Source organism: Erinaceus europaeus, chromosome 13, assembly GCF_950295315.1.
Source record: "Erinaceus europaeus chromosome 13, mEriEur2.1, whole genome shotgun sequence".
NCBI classification, from domain to species: Eukaryota; Metazoa; Chordata; class Mammalia; order Eulipotyphla; family Erinaceidae; genus Erinaceus; species Erinaceus europaeus.
The window spans coordinates 65774639-65800956 of NC_080174.1; the positions used below are offsets into that span (position 1 = coordinate 65774639).

At 42.8% G+C, this 26318-nt stretch overlaps 1 protein-coding gene across 17 annotated transcripts in view; it reads left to right on the forward strand.

The window, feature by feature from the left end:
- The window catches only part of SCMH1 (Scm polycomb group protein homolog 1), a 148562-nt gene extending 124115 nt beyond the window's left edge, over positions 1-24447 (forward strand). For 16 of the 17 annotated variants that reach the window (XM_060206121.1, XM_060206120.1, XM_060206122.1 and 13 more), the window contains 5 exons: positions 11407-11607; positions 14535-14726; positions 20748-20942; positions 22717-22859; positions 23854-24447. In XM_060206121.1, coding sequence (XP_060062104.1) covers positions 11407-11607; positions 14535-14726; positions 20748-20942; positions 22717-22859; positions 23854-23979 — 857 coding nt within the window. In that variant the 3' untranslated portion in view covers positions 23980-24447. Of the gene's footprint in view, positions 1-11406; positions 11608-14534; positions 14727-20747; positions 20943-22716; positions 22860-23853 lie in introns of those variants that run through there. The other variant, XM_060206127.1, reaches the window with a different exon arrangement.
- The last annotated feature ends 1871 nt before the right edge of the window (positions 24448-26318 follow it).

Genomic DNA, 26318 nt, shown 5'->3' on the forward strand with positions numbered 1-26318 from the left:
TTCATAATTCATAGAAACAATATATATAATAGAAAAAACAAACCTCTTTATCACTTATATCAAAGACCTTGTAATTCATCTGATGCTTTTATCTGCCTCCAGATATACAAATGGCACATTTATATTGCTGTTTATTTTAAAGACATATTTCAACTAACAACCCACTGTTCTTTTGTTTGATTTTTGTTTTGTTTTGTTTTGTTTTTGCCAGAGCACTGCTCAGCTCTGATGGGGGGGGGACTGAACCTGAAACTCTCAGACATGAGAGATTCTTTGCATAACCAATCTCCCAACAACCCACTTATGATGAAGATTTCACTCTTCTTAATCTCTTTGCCTCTCACCCTCTATACTTTCCTATTCCAGTGCAGTAGTGCTATAATTTTAGTTAGATTGAAGTTCACTGTTCTTATTATTGATTTGACAATGATTTACAAAATTATAAGGTTTCAAGAGTAAAGTTTCATACTGCACCAACACCAAAGTTTTGTGTAACAGCTTCCACCACGTCCACCACCATAATCGCCATTGTTCTCACAAAGTCTGAGTGAGAGACGCTTGGCACTTTTTTTCTTCACTATTGCTGACCGTAATGTATTCAGTGCTATTCTACTCTGAACCGCATAGCCTACCATGATTATTTTTCTTTTGTTGAACATTTTGTTTTTAAAGTAGGTCTTGTTTGCTTTGCCATGTAATTACTTGACATATACTTATGATTCATCCTTATACTCTTACTGCCATATACATCTCTCTTTATGTTCAAGTTCATTATATATACTATCCACTCCACTCCAAAGAAATATCTCCTTGAACTGGAGGCATTCCTTGAGGTCCTTTTTGTCTCCTTTGTGTAATCCCTAGCTTATTTCTTCCCCTGTCTTTGTGTTTCCAAGTAAACTTTTCTTAAATTTGCCTCTTTGGTTTTGTATGAGACCTGTTTGTTCTTTTCAGAGCTTTTCTACTTGCCCAGTATCCTGAAATTCACCGAAGATTAAATACTTTTATTTACAATGCTAAACACTTACTGTGCACATTCCATATTTACTTCTTGAGTTATTTCATCAGTGATTTTCTCTTTTTCTCTGTTCACTCTAATATACCTCTTACTCAGATGTTAAACCTCTTGAACTCTTCCTTTGACATTTGTAGCCCTCTTTATTCTTATCACCATTCTCTTTGTCTTTCTGCTCAACTTTCTCTAAGTTTTTTTTTTTCAGCTATATCTCCAAACTTTGTAGTGAGTTTTGTTCTGTATGTTTGTTTCTGATATCTTACTTTTAGAAGTATCATTGACTAAGGATGTATTTCAGTGATATAGCACATGTGTCATATGTTTGAAGTCCTGGTTTGGATTCCTGGCATCAAAAATAAATAGATAGCAGTCTAGGAGGTGGCAACAGTGGATAAAATGTTGGACTCTGAGTTCAGAGAGTTCTGAGTTCAGTCCCCAGCAGCACATGTACCAAAATGATGTCTGGTTCTCTTTCTCTCTCTCTCTCCTCCTAGCTCTCTCCTTAATAAATAAAATATTTGAATAAAAAAATGAGGGCCAAGTGGTGGTGCACCCAGTAGAGCACATGTTACAGTGTGCAAGAATCCAGGTTCAAGACCCTGCTTCCTACCTGCAAGGAGAAAGCTTCACAAATGGTGAAGCAGTGCTGCAGGTGTATGTATGTCTCTCTCTCTTCCTTCCCATTAATTTTTCTATGTCTTGGTCCAAAAGTAAATAAAATAAAGATATTATAAAGCAAATAAGATAAATATTTGAACAAAATAAATAAGGATATATTTATTATTCTAGTGACATTTTCCCAAGGATTCATGTTTTTTTTTTTCTTTATTGGGGGGATTAATGGTTTACAGTCGACAGAAAACCACATTAGTTTGTACATGTGTAATATTTCTCAGTTTTCCACATAACAGTTCAACCCCCTGTAGGTCCTCCTCTGCCATCATGTTCCAGAACCTGAACCCTCCCTCCCACCCCCAGAGTCTTGTGATTTGATGCAATATACCAATCATGTGAAAGGTATAATTTCAAATCCACACCTACTGTGTCTAAGACACCACACCCTCTACCAAAGCTTTGTTCCATATCTATCCCCTCCCCCCACATAACCAGCATAGTTCTCACAAAGTCCTAGAGATAGTTGGTTACTATTTTTAAATAATTTGGTTTAGTCATCTGTATTACACACATGAACAAAACCATCTTGTAATTGTCCTTCCCTTCTTCACTTATTTCACTTAGTGTACTTACTACCAGTTCCATCTCTTTTGATGAAGGAAGTCCCTTAACTTGTTCCTGATTTTAGTGGAGAAGTCTAATATCTCATCCTTATGCAAGATATTAAAGTTTTATGATGTCAGTTTTTATAGCTATTCCTTCTACTTCTAGTTTGCTGAATGTGTAAATAGCTATTAGACTTTGTCAAATGTTCTTCTACATCTGTAGATGACATCATGTGTTGGTAGGGACAGTATGGTGACATGCCTGATAGAACACAAATGATTCCATGTACAGGGACTCAAACCTCCTGTCCCCACTTTCAGGAGAGAATCTTTACCAGCAGTGGATCAGTACTACAGGTCTCTCTCTCTCTCTCTCTCTTCCTTTCCCTCCCCTATTAATTTCTCCTGTCTCTCTTATAAATAAAATATTTTCACAAGATTAGTTGGTGGTTCGCTAGAAACATCACATCTGCTGTGTTACATTAAATGCTTTTATATTGTTGAATCAGCCTTGAGTGAGATAGATCTCACTTGAATAGAGTGTATAATTGTTTTTATATATTGTTGACTTTGGTTTGCTAGTATTATGTTTATAGTTTTGCACTCTTTTTTTAAGAAATTTTTTAAATATTTATTTTTGTTACCCTTGTTTTATTGTTGTAGTTATTATTGTTGTTGATGATGATGCCATTGTTGTTGGATAGGACAGAGAGAAATGGAGAGAGGTGGGGAAGACAGGGAGGGGGAGAGAAAGATAGACACCTGCAGACTTGAAGCGACTCCTCACCGTGGGGAGCCTAGGGCTCAAACAGGGATCCTCACGCTGGTCCTTGCACTTTCTGCCACCTGCGCTCAATCCACTGTGTAACAGCCTGACTCCCTAAACTCTTGTTTATGTGAGATAAGCGTCTGTATTTTCTTTTGGTGTCTGTTGGCCTCTTTGAGTTAGAAAGTATTCACTTTGGGGAGTCGGGCAGTAGTGCAGCAGGTTAAACACACATGGCACGAAGCGCAAGGACTGGCCTGTGCATCCCAGTTCAAGCCTCTGGCTCCCCACCTGCAAGGGAGTCACTTCACAGGTGGTGAAGCAGGTCTGCAAGTGTCTGTCTTTCTTTCTCCCTCTCTGTCTTCCCCTCCTCTCTCCATTTCTCTCTGTCCTGTCCAACAATGACGACATCAGTAACAACAACAATAAGAAGAAAACAACAAGGGCAACAAAAGGGAAAATAAATAAATATAAAAAAATTTTTAAAAGAAAGTATTCACTTCTGTTTTCTAAATAAAGTTACAGAAATTTTGTTAAGTGTATTTCTTGAATGTTTGATGGACTTGACCATTGAATCCTGGCCTGAGCCTGATCCTTTCTGTTTTGTAAGGTTATTTATTATTGAATCAGTTCTTTTTATAAGCAAAGGTCTATTCAGATGGTCTGTTGTTCTGTGAGTTTTGACAGATCAAACATTTCTTCTAGGAGTTTCTGGCTGGTGGGACACCAGGTTCAAGCTCTCAGTTTCCACCTGAAGGGTAGAAAGTTTCTGTCCCCCTTAATTATCTGTGTTACATCAAATAAAGGAGAAATGGCTGCTGGGATCAGTGGATTTGTCTTGCAGGCACTGAACCCTAGTGATAATCTGGTGACAAAAAAAAAAATTTGGTAGGGCTGTAGCTAAAACATACTGGTTACACAAAAAGACTTTCACATCTAAGGCACCAGAGGCCCAGATTCAATCCCAGCACCACCATGAACCAGAGCTGATCAGTATCCTCAATCTTAACAATTCTTTCCTCAGCTGTAGTCAGTTTACTAATGATCTTATCAAAGGTATCCTTAATTTTCCGTTTCAGTATTACTGTTTTTCTCTTAAAAACTTCAGGTGTTTTCTGTGTTATTAAGATTTTCTACATTAAATAAAAAGCACATCCACAAGTATCTTGAAGACGTGCCGCACCTCTGTATTTTGGATGGCTTGTACAACTGCTGTGAAATAAATCTTAAAAAATGCTATCATTTAAGGGAGAGAATCTCCAAGATTTGCCTTTATGGTTCTTAGGGGGCTTTTTAGTCTGACACTCTGTGACACTTATCTTAAATCATTTTGACATCTGAACAAAAAGATTTTATTATGCATTTGTATATTTGACCCTTTACTTAAAATCATGTGTCTTCTGGAAAGACCATAAAAGAGAATCAGTTTTATTTGTGGGCTCTGTGATCTCTGGGATAAATAAATATATATATAAATATAGATATATTTTAAGCTCATCTAAATAAATAAATAAATATATATATATATATATTTTTTTTTAAGCTCATCTCTCTGATTTTTGTATTTTTATCTTGAGCAGTAATAACCAGTGGCACTTTTTGTTTTTCATCTCAAGGGCTTCACATATCCAGGATAACTTTCTTTTCTCAGAAAGAGAAACAGGGACGAAGAGGGAGAGTAGGAGAGAGAAAGAGACCACAGCACCAAAGCTTCTCCAATACAGTGGGAGGGCCAGGTTCGAACCTGGGTCTCCCATATGGCAAAGCTATGCACTATCCAAGGCATTTTGCAAACCCACTTTTAATTACTCTTATCAGGAAATCTCTGGTTATTTCATTGAGTTCATCAGATACATTTTCTGTTGTCATGTTACTGCAGGGGTCAGTATTGTCAAACTTTCCACCACTACCTAGCAAGTTTACCACTCTCCATTTCCAATTAGATTTTCCTTAGTTTACTTTAAGCCCTCATCAATGACCTCAAAACCTAGGCTTCAAAAAACAAAATAAAGAACAGAAGCAAACAAACTTTCTGAGACTTTGTAATACCTGTGGTGGTTATCTCTGGGAGGTGGGAGGATGGTGACACAGAACTGGTGGTGGGTGCAGTGTGGAGACCTATACCCTGTAATCTTACAATGTTATAACCTACTACTAACCCCAAATAAAAGACAAAGCAAACAAACAAAAAACCTAGGCTTACATCAGAGCTCTATTCAAAATTCTTTCAGTTTTCATTCATACCTTCAGGACCATTTGTACTTCTTTCTGCTGCCCAATGTCTGCTGGCTTTTCTTACTTCATCACCATAACTGGTACCACTAACTGTTCCAGTAATTGCTGAAAAACAAACTACCACAAAATGTCATGGCTTGAAACAATAGTGTGGGCAGTGCTGTGTAGCAGCTCAGCTCTCCTTGTTTAATTAGGGCTAGAGGATCCACTTCCAACCATGGCCTACAAGTTGGTTGTGGCTGTTGGTTTCGCTCTACACAGACCTTGTCACACAGTGACTTTGCCTTCTCACACATGGTAGATGTTTGTTTGCTTTATTTTGCCATCAGGGTTATCAGTGGGACTTGGTGACTGCACTGAATCAACTACTTCTGGTAGCCTTTTTCCCCCCCTTTTATATGATGGTATAGAGAGAAATTGAGAGAGAGTGAGAAAGAGTGACACCTGCAACCCTGCTTCACTGCTCATGAAGCTTCCTCCCTGAAGGTAGGGAGCAGGATCTTAAACCCATGTCCTTAAGCATGGTAATGTGGGGGTCAGGTGGTGGTGCACCTGGTTAAGTGCACACACTGCAGTGCACAAGGACCCAGGTTCAAGCCCCTGGTCTTCACCTGCAGGAAGAAAGCTTCACAAGTGGTGAAGTAAAGGCTGCAGGTGTCTCTCTCCCTATCTCCTCTCCCCTCTCAGTTTTTCTCTGTCTCTATCCAATAATAAAAATAAATAATTTTTTTTAAATCATGGTAACGTGTACACTCAATCCAGTCACCATCACCTGGCCCCCCCCCCAAGGTAGTTGGATTCTAAATGTTAATGTTCCAAGAAGCAGAAGATGGGGGTGGATGATCTTATGCTTTGAGAATAATTTCTATTAAATCTGTTAGATGAGTATGATAGAGACTGATGGAAAGATTCAAAGATTTGGGGTACCAGGTTTTAAAACTGCAAGTATTCTTCATGTAGTAATTTTGTTTACTTTTAATTCACATCACATTAGTTTTTTAATCATCACTTAGTTTTTTTTCTTTTTCCTTCTTGTGTGTTTTATTAGATAACATTTGTAATATAGTGAAAATGCGTAGGCCTTAAATGTGCAATTTGGGGCAGGGGAGATAGCATAATGGTTATGCAAACAGATTCTCATGCCTGAGGCTCCAAAGTCCCAGGTTCAATCCCCCGCACCACCATAAGCCAGAGCTGAGCAGTGCTCTGGTGTTTCTCTCTCTCTCTCTCTCCCTCTGCATCTCTCTCAAAAATAAAATAAATAATTTTTTTTAAATGTGCAATTTGATGGGATTCATTCACCACAAGAACACATGTACTCACCATCACAATCAAGTTCTCCTATCACACTTGGAAGTTACCTATAATGCCCCACTGTCTTCACTCCTACCTTAATTCTGATTGCTGTCGTTAGAGAATAGGTTTTCCTTTCTTGAACTTAATGTAAGTGGAATTAGACAATATGCATTCCTTTGTATCAAGTTTCTCTCCCTGAAAATAATATTTTAAAGAGCCAGGCAGTGGCACAACTGGTTAATTAAGCACATGTTACCATGTGTAGGGACCCAGGCTCAACCACTGTCCCCATCTGCAGGGGAAAAGCTTCACAAGCAGTGAAGTCATGCTGCAGGTGTCTCTCTCCTTCTCAACTTCCCTCATCCCTATTGATTTCTCTCGGTCTCTAATATTTTTTAATTTAAAGGAAAAAATCTTTAAAAAAAAAGAAAAAGAAAAATATTTTGAAAGATACTCTATCAATGGTTAATTATTTTTATTTATTTATTTGTTTCCTTTTGTTGCCCTTGTTGTTTTATTGTTGTAGTTATTATTGCTGTTGACGCTGTTGTTGGATAGGACAGAGAGAAATGGAGAGAAGAAGGGAAGACAGAGGGGGAGAAAAAGACACCTGCAGACCTGTTTCACTGCTTGTGAAGCAACTCCCCTGCAGGTGGGGAATTGGGGGGCTCGAACCGGGATCCTTATGCCAGTCCTTGCGCTTTGCGGGTTAATTCTTTTTAAATTTTTTTTTATTTATTAATGAGAGAAGAGAAAAACCAGAGCATCACTCTGGCACATACGATATCCAGGATCAGACTCAAGTTCTCGTGCTTTTAAGTTCGACGTTCTTACCATTATGCCATCTCCCAGATCCTTTTTATTCTTAGGTGATAGTTTAACAAATGAATATACCACAACCTATATCTATTCCCTTGTTGATGGATACCTGGCCTAGTCCTTGTTTGGGACTATATTGACTAATTTGCTATAAACTTGCTTTTTTTTTTTTTTTTAACAGAGTTTGGCTCTGATGGATGGTGGTACTAGGGATTGAGCCCAGGAGCTCAGAACCTCAGGCATGAAAGACATTTTGTACAACTATTATGCTGTTTTCCCATCCCTATTAGCTTGTTTTTAAAAAAACAATTGGTTGGTTGGTTGGTTGGTTGGTTGGTTGGTTGGTTGGTTGGTTGGTTGAACCAGAGCATCATTCTGGCACATGCAGTGCTAGGGAGGTCAAATTCTAGACCTCATGTCCGAAAGTTGTAACACTATCCCAGACTGCTAAATGTTCCTGTAACTTACTTACCTTTCATGGATATATGTCTGTTTATTTCACTACATTTATCTCTGACTTTCTGCATTTTACTTTTGTTTTCAGTGAAAGCATCTTGTTATGATATGGAAAGCCTAACTATTTCTGTAAGTCTGTTGCTGAATAGACTTCAACCAATTCTTCTTTTATTAAATCTACCTTTATACTCATCTCCAGGTGCACCTGCCCATTCCTAGGCTTTTTATAAATTATAAGATCAAGTAGCAGGGCCAGGTGGTGGTGCATCTGGTTGAGTGCACATATTACAACGTGTAAGGACCCAGGTTTGAGCCCCCAGTCCCCACCTGCAGGGGGAGGAAGGTTTGCAAGTGGTGAAGCAGGGCTTCAGGTGTCTCTCTGTCTCTCTCCCTCTCTGTCATCCTCTCTCTTGATTTCTGACTGTCCCTGTCCAACAAATAAATAAAGATAAAAACAATTTTTTAAGATCAAGTAGCCTGATTTTCATTATTTCCCATTCTGGGTTAAGGAGTCAGCTTTCTTGGGTCTAATAAGTCAGTTGCTACTTTGCCAATCTTATAAGTTTCCAAAAATGTTGTCTCTTTTCTTGTTACCTGGCTCATTTTAGTGGGTCTTAAGAAAGATCGATGAAATGTATTTTACCCCATTTTCTCATCTGTCACATTTGTTTGCCCTGCCTCCCCCTTCGCATTTTCTATTTCCTTCTCTGCATCTTGCTTTACCTTAGAATTAGAATGATGGTTATTAGAATGGGTGTGAAAATTCTCTGGAAACTTAATGATTCTGTAGAACAATGTTATATCAATAATAACTTTTAGTTTTTAATATTTTATTTATTTATTTATGAGAAATGATGGGAGAGAGAGAAAGAACCAGACATCACTCTGGCACTTGTGCTATCGGGGATTGAACTTGTGAACTTGTGCTTGAGAGTCCAAAGTTTTATCACTGCTCCACCTCCTGGACCACACAATAATAACTTTTAATATAAAACAACCAGACTGCTAAAAGTGAAAGTATTCAGAGTATTTACTCAGGTCCTTATTTTATAATGGTAAACCTGAGGCTAGTAACCCACACCACTACAACACTTACCTTTTCTCTACCTTTAGTAGCAAATAGTACTTTTTACCTTCTTCCTCCTTCCATAAGTAAGCTGTGAACAGTGTACAAAAAAGAGAGGACCCCCAACTCACTCAACTGGATGCCTAGGAGGCAAATTAGAAGTATGACCAGGTAGTATTGGATCTACTTCTAAGACCAAGGAAATAAATTTGTTGTTGTTGTTTGCCACCAGGGTTATTGCTGTGGTTTAGTGCCTGCACAGCAGATTCACCACTGTTGACTGGTTGGGATGCTTGCTTATTTCTTTTACTTGATAGGACAGAAATTGAGAGGGGAGTGGGAGACAGAAAGGAAGAAAGAGAAGCGCCTGCAGCACCGAGTGACTACTCATGAAGCTTCCCTTCTACCCGTGGGGCCCGGGGCTTGAACCCAGGTCCTCATGCATGGTGGTGTGTGTGCTCTACTGGGTGTCTTACCACCCAGCCCCCAAAACTCTGTTTAGAATTGTCTATTTTGTGACCATCCAACCCCCCACCACAGTGCCCGGTGAGGTGTGCAATTAGAAGAATATGCAGCTCTCTTGACAATAGAAACTACTGAAACAAATACATAGCTGGGACTCAAACCCCTTTCATATTTTTCTTTTTTATATTATTTATTTATTTATGAGATATATAGGAGGAGAGAGAACCAGACATCAATCTGGTACATGTGCTGCCGGGGATTGAACTCAGCACCTCATGCTTGAGAGTCTAGTGTCTTAGCCACTGCACCACCTCCCGGACCACTCATATTTGTTTATTCAATTTTTTTCTACTTTTACTACTTTCTTTTTTTTTAATATTTATTTTATTTATTTATTCCCTTTTATTGTCCTTGTTGTTTTATTGTTGTAGTTATTACTGTTGTTGTCGTTGTTGGATAGGACAGAGAGAAATGGAGAGAGATGGGGAAGACAGAGAGGAGGAGAGAAAGATAGACACCTGCAGACCTGCTTCACCGCCTGTGTGAAGCGACTCCCCTGCAGGTGGGGAGCCGGGGTTCGAACCGGGATCCTTATGCCGGTCCTTGTGCTTTGCGCCACCTGCGCTTAACCCGCTGCGCTACAGCCCGACTCCCTACTTTTACTACTTTCTTTGGCCCTGAGTATTGGTGTAGAGGATAATAAAGGAACTTTGTGGTCCAGAACCAAAAATAAGACAAATAGTGGTTACATTATTGTTCTGAGGCCACACATGTGCACAGAAACACACATACACACACACACACACACACACATGCATTTGCTATAGCTGGACCACTTGGTATTGTGATTTGCACTTTGGTCGTGGGAATTGGCAGCACAGTGGCTCAGCTTCAAGCACGTCCTCTCACATCACCCCTGTTTCAGTCTCATACCCGCAGTCAGTTTATGTACTAGTACATGTACTAGTGTTTTTTAAAATATATGTTTGTAACTTTGTTGTGTGCCCCATAGTGCAGTTGATTTCTTACTACAATATGAAATACAATCTACTACTGAATAAACATTTAAAAATATTTTTAAATGTTATAAATGATGCAAAGGTGGCATTAAGCTATCTAAAGATGGTTGATAAACTCATTCAATATATTATGCCTGAAGTAAGAGTAGAGGAAACTCCTTTTTTTTTTATTTATTCCCTTTTGTTGCCCTTGTTGTTTTTTATTGTTGTAGTTATTATTGTTGTTGATGATGATGTCATCATCGTTGGATAGGCCAGAGAGAAATGGAGAGAGGAGGGAAAGATGGGGAGAGAAAGATGGACACCTGAAGACCTGCCTCACCGCCTGTGAAGTGACTCCCCTGCAGGAGGGGAGCCGGGGGCATGAACTGGGATCCTTATGCAGATCCTTGTGCTTTGTTCCACATGCACTTAACCTGCTCCTCTACCGCCTGATTCCTGGGAAACTCCTTGCTTATTGACAGATGTATTTATTGGTGGGGCTTCAGGAACAGTACAGGGTCACTAAGTGAGAAATACTTAGTATTGCCGTGGCGCCATATCTTTTTGCACTTAAGGTCTTTGATACAAAGAGCGTATGAAGCAATCAAGTACCAAAAATGGAAGTACAGAGCAGGGGAGATAACATAATGGTTACTGCAGAAAAGACTCATGCTTGAGGTTCCAAGGTCCCAGGTTAAATCCCCCACAGCACCAAAAACCAGAGCTGAGCAGTGCTCTGTAAAAATAAGAAAGAAATATATATATGTATGGGAAATTGCTCTGATTTTCTTTGTGGAATAGAGAAGACAAAGTGCAAGATCTGTGCCTTTACTTTTGTTCTGGGTTTTCTCCAGGCAGGCTATGTTCCCAGAGGCTTTGGTCTTGCAACTTGGGCTGGGAGCAGCTGGGCACAACCACCGCCTGCACCCTCCACAGTGTCTGACCAGCTTAGCAGGTGGAAATTCAGGAACCAGAGCCCAGGGCATGAAAAATAGAAGAGGACACAGTACTCTGACTTCTCTACCCCAGATGCTTGCTAAGTTTCCTTGCTTCTTTGTCTCCTGCAGTTTGTATTTATTTGAACAAGAAGGGCAGCACAGGCCCCCACTTAGATAAGAAGAAGGTCCAGAAACTCCCTGATCACTTTGGGCCTGCTCGTGCCTCCGTGGTGTTGCAGCAGGCTGTCCAGGCTTGTATTGACTGTGCTTATCACCAGAAAACCGTCTTCAGCTTCCTCAAACAGGGCCATGGTGGTGAGGTTATATCAGGTAAGCATCCTTGGGCTGGAATGGTCTCCAAGCCAGAGTGCAGACCTTCTAAACTGTGATTTCTGAAAAGGCATCCTGGCTCTTACTTCACACCTATAGACTTTGAAGAAATATGAAGGTAATAGTTTTCCCAGAGAACCTTCATCTTCCCCTCAGAAACCTTCTGGGCCTTATGTTTATCTCTGCCAATTAGACTGCTTAACTGAGCCTTTAAACTAACTCCTACCCTATCTGCTTAGCCTCTCCCATAGAGACAATGGATCAGTGGGGGTCGGGTGGTAGCGTAGTGGGTTAAGCGCACATGGTGCGTAAGGATCCTGGTTCAAGCCCCTGGCTCCCTACCTGCAGGTGAGTCACTTCATAAGTGGTGAAGCAGGACTGCAGGTGTCTCTCTTTCCTCCTCTCTGTCTTTCCCTCCTCTCTCCATTTCTCTGTGTCCTATCCAACAACAACCACATCAACTACAATAAAAATAAAAAATAAATGTATCAGTGATGGTCCAGGAGGTGGCACAGTGGATAAAGCATTGAACTCTCAAACATGAGGTCACGAGTCCAATCACCAGTAGCACATGTACCAGAGTGATGTGTGGATCTTTCTCTCTTTCCTCCTGTCTTCCTCATTAATAAATAAATAAAATCTTGAAAAGAAAAGAAAATGGATGGGGACCTGGTTAAGTGCACACATTACAGTACGCAAGGACCCAGGGTCGAGCCCCCAGTCACCACCTGCAGGGGGAAGCTTCACAAGTGGTGAAGCAGGGCTGTGGGTGTCTCTCTGTCTCTTTCTCTCTCTGTCTCTCCTCCCCTCTGTTTCTATCTGTCTCTATCTAATAAATATATATTTTAGAAAAAGAAAAGAAAATGGATGAATGTATTGCTTTAAAGGCATCCCAGAAGATTCAGGAAGTGACTGTATCGTGGCAACAGACAACCACAACTCCCACCTGGCTTCAGGGAAGCTCAGAACTTTCCTTGCATCCATTCCATCTCACAGCTCTCAAACCCACCCCTCACAAAGAAGTTGAATCCCAGGGCAGGGTGGGAAGAAGCATTCCCTCCTATTTTCTTTTTGTGAGAGTGTGAATTCACAACATAGTAATTTTGTTTATTTTCACTAAAGAGATTCACATATCTTCTGCTCTTCCCTGTTCTGTTTTAGTTTACCCAAGCCCAAAACCAATGCAAATTTAACATAAAAATTTTCAGTTTAAACTGTCTGATGCTCTATATTGCCCTTTCCCTCCTCCTTGACAAGTCAAAATATCCAGCCCATGTCCCTATAAATAGCCAGGTGTGTGTGTGTGTGTGTGTGTGTGTGTGTGTGTGTGTGTGTGTGTGTGTGTGTGTGTGTGTGTGTTTCTCCCAGAGCACTGCTTAGCTCTGGCTTATGGGGGTGTGGAGACCTGGGACTTTGGAGCCTCAGGCATAAGAGTCTCTTTGCATGACCATTATGCTATTTTCCACACCTGCCAGCTGTATTCTTTTAGCAAACTTTTGTTGAGCCTTTAGTATATGTCACATGCTATTGCTGAACACTAGCCAGGGGAGGGGGAGACAAAAGATGGGTTTAGGCTTTTGACCTGATGAAAAAGAAAGAATATCTCACAGCCAACTGTGAGAGGTGTTACTGTTGAGGTCAGGAAAAGACTATCGGAAGCCATGGAGAACACAGACTTTGGTGCACTGAGTTTTACCCATAAGACATGGGAATTGGTGCACAAGCACCTGGAAAGCAGGAAATTTTGGATTTGAGCACAAAAGATGCACACTGTGGGAGGAATTTGGATAAGGTAACCACACCTGGTGTTCCCAGCAGGCCAACAGGAAGCTGACCCAGGTATGACACATGTAAGGTTTAAGAGGAGAGGGTTTTCACATGGAGAGGCCTTTTGAAAAATTTCCAGAGCCCTCAGGGAGACTATTCCCCAAGTTTTCTCCTCCCTAACTATACTTCTGTATAGTATCTCTACCTCAGAACTTAATAAAGGAAGATTGGGAATTGTGTACATTTGTGGGTGTCCCCTTGTAATTCTGCCAAGAGACTGCCATGAGGTGGGGAGCTGGGAAAGAGTCCAGTTAGCCATTCAGCCGCCTCAACATTGGGATAGAGAAATTCATGTAGGGTGGTGTAGAAGTGGAGCTAGGCAGCAATTGGGAATAACTGACTGCATGGAGATGGGGGCGAAGAGAAGGAATTGGTATGGAAGACTGAGAAATGCATGGGAAACACAGCCTCCTTTTCCCTTTGAGGCCCACGGCACTCACTCCCTGATGTCTCTTGTTTCTGTGTAAAAGTCTGCCAAGTTGCTGGTTCTCTTTGGCTCACTTTAGCTACTAGCACCTACACCTGCTTAAGGGTTCTTCCTCAGCCCTAAAATCAGTTCTTGAGACTAACCTATCTCCTATTTCCTTCCTGCTTTCAGGCACAAATATGGAACCTTTTTTTTTAAGGGTTATGCATACAGACAATTTTGAATAACAATAGAGACCCGAATAAAACCAAGCATAGAATAGCTCCAAATGTTGTCAAAATCCTCGTGTTAAATGCAGATTAAATTGTGCACCCTAGTCCAGATTCTCTGTTCTAATAGAAAACAGTCCCCTAGATGAACAGATTTCCTGGAGGAGGCCCAGCCAAGTGATGAAGCATAAAATTATGTTCACAGTTGTTGTCACAAGTTGATTAAAATCATTCCAGAGCTCCAGGCACAACAGACGCAGCCTGGCCACTCCCACTATTGAAAACCCTTTGGAGTTGGAGGCAAAAATCAAACCCTCAAGGGAGGGAAGGAAGGCAGGGGAGGGAGGGAGGAAATCTGGTCACACCTTGCCTTTGTGTAACCAGGTGAGCCTGAGAGGCGAGCAGTAGGGTGGATTCCTACCCAGAGCTGAACTGGGCTCAGGCCTGTTTACTTAACTCCACAGCCGTGTTTGACCGAGAACAGCATACCCTCAACCTCCCAGCAGTGAACAGCATCACCTACGTCCTTCGCTTCCTGGAAAAACTTTGCCACAACCTTCGAAGTGACAACCTGTTTGGCAACCAGCCCTTTACACAGACTCACTTGCCACTTTCTACCACAGAATACAGCCACAGCCACGACAGGTACCTACCAGGTAGGAGCTGGGATGGGGTCTGGGGTTAGGGTTATTAAGCAGCACCAATAAGAACCCGGGACCAACCCTTAAACTCTTGTAGGTGCCTGTTCTCCACTAATCTGGTTTTCTTCCCATTGCTTTTGCCATGCCTGGGACTTTTTGGTCTCATCTTTGTTCTCAAGGATTTTACCTCTTGTTTAGTATTAACCTCCTTGCCTCTGGATTTTTATACCCAGACAAGGTAATTCACAATTCCCTCTCTGAGTTCCAAAATGCAGTGAAGTCAGTCCATCACCCAGTGTGAAGTTGGCAGCAAAGGCCTAACAAGTCTCCATTGCCAGCAGGAACATTTAGTCTCGGGATACAGATTGAGAAATCTGCCCCCTGGTGATTGGCCTTCTACTCTGTCCTATGGCACGTGACTCTAACTCCTCCAGCACTGCCAGTCTGGCAAGTCAACTCAAGTTCCTGCTGTTTCTCACTAGGCTGGAAAATAACTTTCTTTAGTTAACATGTGAGACCAGAAAAAGAAAGCGGATGCCACGTGGCCAGATTAGTGACTAAGCACTTCCGAGAAAGGTTAAGGAGTGAATGGAAGTCGGCATTTTTAATCTGGAGTCCAGCACACAGAAGAGAGGGAGGGAAGGAAAATTCGGCCCTAAACCTAGCGAGGTAGGTCATTGCTAAGAAAAGGAAGTAGGCCTTTTAAGACTCCTGTGACTTTGTCTTGGTCAGAGAAATCGAGGGGAGGTGCTCTGTCAGTGTTGAGGCTGTGCTGCTTGTTGATAAGGGAACTTGTAAGTCTGAGAAGTGTCCCTCCTTTTCTTCTTTTTTTCTTTTTCCTTTTTCTTTCTTTTTTTTTTAGATTTTTTTTTTTTATTATTAATGAGCAAGATAGGTGGAGAGAGTAAAAAAAAGAAATAGAATATCACTCTGGTACATGTGCTGCTGGGGATTGAGTGCAGAGGACCTCATGCTTAAAAATTCAATGCTTTTTATGCACTGTGCCATCTCTTCTGATCTTCTTTGTTTTTTATAAATTTTTTATTTTTTATGAATTTTGCCTTTTTAATTTTTTTTAATGTATTTGATAGGACAGAGAGGGAGAGAGACACCTACAGCATTGCTCACTGCTAGTGAGGCTTCTCCCCTCCCCCTGCAGATAGAGACTGGGGACTTGAATTTGAAATGTTTGAATTTGAAATGTCATGTATATAAAGAGGGGTTGGGATATGGCTTAGATGTCCTGGAGTTTTAGTTACTTCTTTCTTTAGAACTATTTCTAGGATAGACCTTCAGCAGTTAAACTTCCATGGATAAGTGTAAATAGCTGTTCTATGCTAAATTTTATTTAAACCCAATGTTGCCATGCATGTTTAGGTGATTACTATAAAGCAGTTTTAAAATCATAAACCGTCTTACCACAAATATCTTATTGTGTACCAGATAATCTGGTTGAATATAGTAATCATTAAGTTCCTAAATGAATCCCAACCATTACTAGTTATAGGCCAGATCTCTAAGAAAAAACACAAAGGATAGTGATATGTAGGCCAATGCCCAAGACACTAGACTCCATAAACAGAAAATGCTATGTCCCCAAAGGCAGAGGAACTGACTTGGTATAAGTAGAGCCCAGCCATGACACAGAATCTGCTTCCAGTTCTATAGCTAATGATCAGTGACTGTTTTCTGGTATGAGGTCATGATCAGGATGAGAGTCCTTTGCAAAGACTTTTATAGACCTTCTCTTGCAGTTATTGACAAAACCTTGGGAGAAAGGGGCTTTTTATACTACAGGTGAGGAGACTGAGGTTCTGAGGAAAGCACCTTGCCTGGTGAGTGCCAGGGCCAGATTCTAACCCAGCTTCTGCTGCCCAGGCCCACTCTCCCCTCTGTACAATCCCAGCAGGGAAGGAACATAAGACACAGATTCTTTGCATAAGAGCCTTTGGCCAGGCATTAAGAATCATTTCCCTAGGTCCCAGAGGTGGTGCAGTGGATAAAGCATTAGGCTCTCAAGCATGAGGTCTGGAGTTCAATCCCCGGCAGCATATGTACCAGAGTGATGTCTGGTTCTTTCTCTCTCTCCTCCTAACTTTCTCATTAATAAAAATTAAAGAAAATCCTTTTTAAAAAATCATTTCCCCAAAGAGATAAATGTTCAGGGAAGATGTCCAGAGGGCTCTGAGCTCCAAATCCATCCCAGAAAAAGAAAAAAAAATTAATAATCTACCTGTGAAAGCTAATAAATTATAAAAACTTTTACATTAACAAAAGTAAGATTTATCTACAAATTAAAAGAAAGTTAAAATCTAGGTATTCTAGGAAAGAGGGAATCATCTCAAGTCTGCAATCTCAGTTCCTGTCTGATTATTACACTGATCAGTCTGCCCAGCAGATTTTGGACCTGCCATTCTCTATGGTCACATGATAATCATTATTATCATCATCATTTTCTCAGAGTTAAAGAGATTCATTGGTGGTGATGCACCTGGTTGAGAGCACATGTTGCAATGCTCAAGGACCTGGGTTCAAGCCCCCAGTCCCCACAGGGGGAAAGCTTTGCAAGTGGTGAAGCAGTGCTGCAGATGTCTTCTCTGTCTCTTTCCCTTTCTGTCTCCCCGTCCCTCTCAACTTCTGGCTATTTCTATCAAATAAATAAAGAAAATTAAAAAATAAAAAGAGATTCAGTGGTAAGGTGTATAAGGTATAAAGGGACGGGGGCAAGGGGTAGATAGCATAATGGTTATGCAAAAAGAGTCTCATGGGGAGTCGGGCGGTAGCGCAACGGCTTAAGCGCACATGGCCCAAAGCATAAGGATCCTGGTTTGAGCCCCGGCTCCCCACCTGCAGGGGAGTCGCTTCCCAAGTGGTGAAGCAGCTCTGCTTCTCTCCCCCTCTCTGTCTTCCCCTCCTCTCTCCATTTCCCTCCATCCTATCCAACAACAACAACATCAGTAATAACTACAATAGTAACTACAACAATAAAACATCAAGGGCAACAAAAGGGAATAAATAAATATTTTATAAATAAATATTTTTTAAAAACATTCCTTAGATGTCCTTCCGGCAAGACTGATGGTCTACTTCTTTTTTTTTTAATTTATTTATTCCCTTTGTTGCCCTTGTTTTTTTATTATATTCTTATTTTTATATTTATTTATTCATTTTCCCTTTTGTTGCCCTTGTTTTTATTGTTTTAGTTATTGTTGTTGGGTAGAACAGAGAGAAATGGAGAGAGGAGAGGGAGACAGAGAGGGGGAGAGAAAGATAGACACCTGCAGACTTGCTTCACCGCTTGTGAAGTGACTCCCCTGCAGGTGGGGAGCCGGGGGCTCCAACGGGGTCCTTACAATGGTCCTTGTGCTCTGCGCCACGTGCACTTAACCCGCTTCACTACCGCCCGACTCCCTATTATAGTTATTCTTGTTGTCGTCATTGTTGGATAGGACAGAGAGAAATGGAAAGAAAGGTAGACACCTGCAGACCTGCTTCACCGCCTGTGAAGTGACTCCCCTGCAGTGGGGAGCCAGGGGCCTCGAACCGGGATCCTTACACCAGTCCTTGCGCTTCGCATCACATGCGCTTAACCTGCTGCACTACTGCCCACTCCCTGATGGTCTGCTTGTAAAGCACCTTCATCTAAGCAAAATTATCTTTTCTCTAGCACCCCAGCCCAGTTTTAGTCTCTTGTATATAAGGCAGTCTAGTCTCATCCTAGAAAAGGGTTTTGTTTGTTTTAGTTTTTACAGAAATTTTTAATTCAGTAAACATTTGTCACACACACACAACTACAGTTTCAAGGAATAAAAGTATAACCCAGCCATTGCTTTTTTAAGATTCTGCTTATCCAGAAAATGGACAAGAAAAATATTTAAGAAATCATTTGATATAAGAAGAGAAGCCTTAGGCGCAAGGACCGGCATAAGGATCCTGGTTCGAGCCCCGGCTCCCCACCTGCAGGGGAGTCCCTTCATAGGTCTGCAGGTGTCTCTCTTTCCCCTTCTCTGTCTTCCTCTCCTCTCCAATTCTCTCTGTCCTATCCAACAACAACAACAACAAGAATAACTACAATCATAAAACAACAAGGGCAACAAAAGGGAATAAATAAATAAATATTTAAAAAAGAAGAGGAGCCTTAAGTGGTGGGCGCACATTACCATGTGCAAGGACCCATGCTTGAGTCCTAGCTCCCAACCTGTGGTGATGGGGGGGTAGGGGAGAGGGCAAAGCTTCTCAAGCAGTGAAGCAAGTCTGTAAGTGTCTGTCTTTCTCTCTACTTTCCCCTCCCCTCTCATTTTCTGTCTTTCCTATTGAAGGGGGGGGTGGCCACTGGGAGCAGTGGTTTGTATTGTCAACATCAAACCCCAGCAATAAGCCTGGTGGCAAAAAAAAAAAAAAAAAAAGTGGAGGAGGTGGTGGTAGTGATAGAGGAGAAGTTGTCTGTCTTAGGGTCCAGGTGATGGTGAACCTGGTTAAATGTACACATTACAGTGTTCAAGGACCAGGGTTCAAGTCCCCAGTCCCCACCTGGCAAGGGGAAGAAGCTTGATTTGTGGTAAAGCACTGCTATAGGAGTCTCTCTCTCTCTCTCTCTCCCTCTCTCTCTCTCTCTCCCTCTATCTCCCTCCCTCTCTCACCATCTCCCTCTCTCCCCCTTCTCTCTCAATTTCTCTGTCTCTATTCAAAATAAACAAATAAAAATTATGTAAAGAAGAAGAAAAATAAGAGTTTCTGGCAAGTATAAACCTATGGGACTACATCAAATTAAAAAGCTTCTTCACAGCAAAAGAAACCACTACCCAAACCAAGAGACCCCTCACAGAATGGGAGAAGATCTTTACATGCCATACATATCAGACAAGAGTTTAATAACCAACATATATAAAGAGCTTGCCAGACTCAACAACAAGACAACAAATAACCCCATCCAAAAATGGGGGGAGGACTTGGACAGAATATTCACCACAGAAGAGATCCAAAAGGCCGAGAAACACATGAAAAAATGCTCCAGGTCTTTGATTGTCAGAGAAATGCAAATCAAGACAACAATGAGATACCACTTCACTCCTGTGAGAATGTCATATATCAGAAAAGGTAACAGCAGCAAATGCTGGAGAGGGTGTGGGGTCAAAGGAACCCTCCTACACTGCTGGTGGGAATGTAAATTGGTCCAGTCTCTATGGAGAACAGTCTGGAGAACTCTCAGAAGGCTAGAAATGGACCTACCCTATAACCCTGCAATTCCTCTCCTGGGGATATATCCTAAGGAACCCAACACATCCATCCAAAAAGATCTGTATATATCTATGTTCATAGCAGCACAATTTGTAATAGCCAAAATCTGGCAGCAACCCAGGTGTCCAACAACAGATGAATGGCTGAGCAAGTTGTGGTATATATATACAATGGAATACTACTCAGCTGTAAAAAATGGTGACTTCACCATTTTCAGCCAATCTTGGATGGACCTTGAAAAATTCATGTTAAGTGGAATAAGTCAGAAACAGAAGGATGAATATGGGATGATCTCACTCTCAGGCAGAAGTTGAAAAACAAGATCAGAAGAAAAAAAAAAAACCCACAAGTAGAACCTGAAATGGAATTGGCGTATCACACCAAAGTAAAAGTCTCTGGGGTGGGGGTAGATGGGGGTGGGGAGAATACAGGTCCATGAAGGATGACAGAGGACCTAGTGAGGGTTGTATTGTTATATGGTAAACTGGGGAATGTTATGCATGTACAAACTATTGTATTTACTGTTGAATATAAAACATTAATTCCCCAATAAAGAAATTTTAAAAAAAGAAAAAGAGTTTGTGAGGACATCCAAGTATAAAGAATGACACTGGGCTGAACTAAAGTCACCTAGTAAGAGCTAACAATTTGACAGGTACTCAGGCTTCCTGAGAGCCAGCCATTCCAGGTCTTTCTATTTTTCTGCCTTTTATTCTACCAAACTGGTACCTTGCATCAGATCTCTTGGTGTCCTCTGGTCCAGTCCCTACTCTAACCATAGTTTTACTTTTTTTCTAGGTGAAACTTTTATCCTAGGGAATAGTCTAGCCCGTTCCTTGGAACCACACTCAGACTCGATGGACTCCACCTTAAATCCCACCAACCTTGTCAGCACATCCCAGAATCTTCGAACCCCTGGATACCGGCCTTTGCTACCATCCTGCAGCCTCCCACTGAACACTGCTTCAGCTATGCGCAGACTGTGCTCCAGGGGTAAGCTTGCCTGAGAGCATAGAGGATGAGTGACTGTATGAATAGCCATCTCAGGGGCCATGTCAGGAGTCAGAGGGGAGAGAGAGATTTCCAGGAAGAAAATATAGCATGATCAGAGGCAAACAGGTGGCTCCAAGTGTCTCTCTTTCTCCATCTCTCTCTTCCCCTTCCCTCTCAATTTCTGTCTCTATCAAAAAGTAATAATAATTTTAAAAAGAAGAAGCAGCATAAAAAAAGTACTTGTCTGGAGCTGGCAAAATAGCTCACATGAATAGTGTGCCGCTTTGCCATGTGCATGGCCTGCCTTTGAGCCCAGCCCCCACCACACTGAAAGAAACTTCAGTCTGCCTCTCTGCCTGTAAAGAGAGAGGGGAGAGGGAAAGAGGGAGAAGGAGAGAGAGAGAGATGCTGGGGTGGGGTTGGGGAAAAACTTGTCTGGAACATGGCAAGTAAGAAGTAGGGGGTGTGGCTAGTAGTGTGAGAGGAAGTCAGAGAGAATGGAGCGGGTGACAGATAACGTCTGGGTCATGGTAAAGAGTGCATATCTCATTTCATGTGCAATGGGAGTATTGCCATTGAATCAGGTTTGCCACTCACCACACAGAAAACCAAACCCTAATAATAAGGAGCTTTCCACTGTGGAAAAGTTTCTTTCAGAAGGTGCCAAGGCAGAGAAGATAGCAGAATGGTTATGTAAAGGAAACACTCATGCCTGAGACTCCAAAGTACCAGGTTCAGCCACTCGCACCACCATAAGCCAGAGCTGAGCTGTGCTCTGGTTAAAAAAAAAAAAAAAAAAAAAAAACAACTCTGAAATGTCCCTGAGTGTAGGCCCAAGGAGGGCAACTTAAAAGCTAAAGGGGCTGTGAGTGCTTGGCAGTCCATGAGGAGAGTCAGATGAGTCATGTAAATGATTTCTTTGAAGTGGTCACTGCTGGAGTTGCTCTCCTCGATGGCCAGGTGTGAAAACAGAGTCCCCAGCTGTCAGAATGTTGGATAAATTCTGGTTGTTCCTAAGCAAAGGTCAGATTTCTAAATGTTAACTAAAGCCATGGCCTATTGCAAGATCTTAAAGAAAACATTATGAGACCTTCTGGGGGTTACTTTGTGCTTGAGGAAGTGCAAGATAGAGAAGTGATTAGCTCAAGTGCTCACTAAAGGCTTAGAAAGGGAAAACTATAGGGGTCGGGCAGTAGCGCAGTGTGTTAAGCGCACATGGTGCAAAACCTAAGGACCAGTATAAGGATCCCGGTTCGAGCCCCCAGCTTGCCACCTGCAAGGGGGTTGCTTCACAGGCGGTGAAGCAGGTTTGCAGGTGTCTGTCTCTCCCCCTCTCTGTCTTCCCATCCTCTCTCAACTTCTCTCTGTCCTATCCAACAACAACAACAATAACCACAACAATGATAAAATAACAAGAGCCACAAAAGTGAAAAGGAAAAAAAAAGCCTCCAGGAGCAGTGGATTCATGGTACGGGCACTAAGCCCCACAGCAATAGCCCTGGAGGAAAAAAAAGGAAAACTTGGCTGGGGGAAGATATGTGGTCTGATAAAGCCATAGATTGAAAGACTGTAGATTGAAAGAAGATTGGTCTTTTATACTTTTCTCGTGGTTACAAGGAATAAATGGATTCCTAGCTTAATTTTCCCTCATCGGTAGAATAGTGCACTGCCATGAACCTCACCCATAGGGCCATCAGGACATGACAAGAAGAGTGATAAGGAGTGACAGACTAGCCCCACCCCTTGATGGAAGGTGCCCTCCTCTGCCTCACAGGCTCAGACCGATACCTGGAAAGCCGGGATGCCTCCCGACTGAATGGCCGGGACCCCTCCTCATGGACAGTGGAGGACGTGATGCAGTTTGTCCGGGAGGCTGATCCTCAGCTGGGACCCCATGCCGACCTCTTTCGCAAACATGTAGGTGCCCCTGTCTAACCTCTCATATATTCTCTCTGAGTCTTGCCTCTGTATCTTGCTGATTCTTAAAAGTCATGAGCTATATAGTTATTCCAGGTTCCTAGAAACAAAACACAAGAGACACCAAACAACTTAGAGACAAAATCTTGGGTCTCAAGATTCAAACAGACTTCACAGAATCTGAGTTCAGCTTCTTTCTCTGGTGTAGGTTCTGATTCAGTCACATTCCTCTTGTTCTGTGGCCTGGGAGAGAACTCTTTTTCCTAGGAGCACTTGTTCTCCCAGGTACACACCTTGGCCTGAGAACCAGGGACTTCTATCCAAGGTAAAGACTCCCTTACCAAGTGGAGCCGCCACCACTATCCTCTCTTGCCAAGATATGTCCCTTCCCTGAAGGGCTGAGGAGGGGAGAGTATGGGGCTCTGGGTAGATGTCACTCTGCCCCCTCAGCCCAAATCTTCAACCTCATCAGCTCCCTGTCACCTCCTCATCTTGTGACCATTTGTCTCTGTGGTCCGGGCTGCTCCTCACCCCCCCATAACTACTATAGCTCTGATTGACTCCCACCAGCCAGGTTGGCTTGGAGGGTGCTCTTTGATCAGGCCTGAAGGTCTCACAGCTGCTCAGGAAAGAAGTAGGCTCACTGACTAACAGTTATGGGTCAGTATGAAAAACAGTCTGTGGTAGTTGCAAGCAAACTGATCGGGAGAACATCCTGAAAGAGGCAGAAATGAGCTGCATCCTGGAGGTTTGTGAGGGTGGGACCAGACATTAGGGAAAGGAAATGGTAAAAATGTGTAAAGAACTTAAGCCTGAGTCCAATAACATAGTGCAGGATGCAGGGTATAGAGACAAAAGATGGGGCACGAGGTAGATTTCATGTCACGGCAGGTTTAGGACTCTGACTTACAATTCCTTGGGTGATCTTTATAATCAACACCCAGACTGGCCAGACCAATCAGGCCTCTTAACGGCACGTCCTCCTACCCGCCAGGAGATCGATGGCAAAGCCCTTCTGCTGCTGCGCAGTGACATGATGATGAAGTACATGGGGCTGAAGCTGGGGCCTGCACTCAAGCTCTGCTACCACATTGACCGGCTGAAGCAGGGCAAGTTCTGAGAGGGAGACACAACCCGGACAGCCGAGGGATCGAGGAGATGGGGGCATCCTCCCAAGGAGGCGGAGCGTCAGCCCGTTTCCGGGTACCTCTGTGATATTTGGGCCTCCTCAGAACTCCAGGAGGCTGCATGGAGCCACCGCTACTACCCCTCCTGCCATGGTAGGTCCTTCCATGAAGGATTGAGGAGGGGTGAGTGTGGGGCCCCAGGCTGGTGCTGCTGCTCCCCTCAGCCCTGCCTTGACTCTGAGGTGTCCCAGTATTTATTTTTCCAGCCTGGTTGACCTCTCCCAGGGTTTAGACTGAACACCTTCAAGTGATGGAGGAAGGGGCAGCTCCTAGGGCCTCAGAAGGTGAGGACATGGATTGACCCTGATATCCAGTCATCTCCTACTGGACCTGGTGTGGCCCCCCACAGCCCCACTGCTCTGCCTTCTCACAGATCCCAGACTCCAAGCTCATGGTGCAAACCTCTACCTTTAAAAAAAAAATCTTTTCTTATTGTTAATTTATTGTTTCTGGTACTTGAGCAGGCAGCCTGTTCATGCTTCTCTTGCCTCAAACACTGGGTTTTATGTGGTGAGAGATTGCCCTGCCCTGGTCCCAGAGAGGCCCTCTCCAAAGAGGCCTGGCCCCTTCTGAGAGGACGTTACGCCGGGCACTTTCTTTTGAGCACCAGATAGACCCTTAACGCCTTGACCACATTACTCAGTGTGGTGAGGACAGCATCCCTGTCACTTTCTTCTCTCTTCCTCCTTGAGGTTGTTTGCAGCCCCAGGGCCATCTGTGGGGAGGGGATTCTCTGCCATAGCTTCTGCCCTGGACAGAACTGCTACAGAAGGAGGTTGGCCCAATGGTTTTAGGCCATGAACAGCTTAAGGTGGATGGAGGGAAGGGTTTCCACACTGGGGTCTGGCCCCTCCAATGTCCGTTTACTTTCTTTATAAGCATGTCAGCAGCACAGCTGTCCCTGCTGCCATCTGAATTTATTTTGTGTCAGTTTGTTTATAAATAAAATATAGTGTACATACCAGTATCTTTTAATCAGTCAGTATTAACCTATTACTATGTCTCCAACAGTTGGGTCAATATGCTGCTATTGGTCTTAGTTTCTTCCTAGTCAGAATAAGTGCTTGGACATGAGGACCCTAAGAGTTCTTCTAAAACTATAAATCCTTAGAGGACAGGCTGTCTGTCAAAGGCTCACTGGGGCCACAGCTTCTCATCACCCTGGGAAGACAGTGTGCGAGCCCATCCTCTGCCCTCAAAGGGTTTCACACTGGTGCAGCCAGGCAGAGGTGAGTGCAGCAGCTTCACAGAGCCTCGCTGTAAGAGCAGCAATAGAGTCTGAAGCTCCAAGGAACTGCCCCTGGACATGTTCATCATGACTCTCATGAGAGAAGGAAAGATGCAGGCTAACCCAGCCTGCCCTGTGCCCCCTGTGCTCACCAGGGACCAGGTGCTCCTGTCCAGGCCACACATCCCTGCTTCTCAAAGGTCACCAGAAGAGAAGGTGTAAGAAGAGCGTCACAGTACAGTGTGACCTGGTGATAGCTGCTGGACACTTTCGTGGTATTTACCCTGTGCCCCATGGATTGTCCTACGTGGTTAGAATTGTGCGGTTTAATCTTTTTTTAAATAATTTATTTATTCATGAGAAATATAGGAGAGAGAAAGAACCAGACATCACTCTGGTACATGTGCTGCCAGGGATTGAACTCTGGACCTCACGCTTGAGAGTCCAATGCTTTATCCACTGCACTACCTCCCGGACCACGGCTGTTTAAACTTTACAAGTCCATTTATTGGTAAGAAAACAAACTCAGGGCCAGGGTAGATAGCATAATGGTTATACAAAGAGGCTTTTATGTCTGAGGCTCCAAAGTCCCAGGTTCAGTCCCCCACACAACCATAAACTAGAGCTGAGCAGTGCTCTAGTTTACCAAAAAAAAAAAAAAAAAAAAAAACCACCTCAGATCACATACCCAGTAATTGCCAAAATAAGCTTCAAAGCCAAGTCATCTGACTCCACCACCAAGGTTCTAGCCAGTCCAGTCTGTGCTGTGGTGGTTTGGGCAGGCCATTTTCCTTCTGTGGACCCATCTGGCTATGTGGGATTTGAATGAAGAAACTCAGCTGTGACTAGTTGAGACATGATGACTAGCATGTCTTCCCCTGGACCACTATGAGGTTCTGACCAGATCCCCATGGACAGACAGACAGTAACACAGACAGTCTTCCATAGACTCCTGGACAGCAGGGTCTGATGAACTGTGCTCTTCATTCAGGGCTAAGGGCTTTCCCAAAGCGGGTTTTACTGAAACCCCAGCAATGATCTATG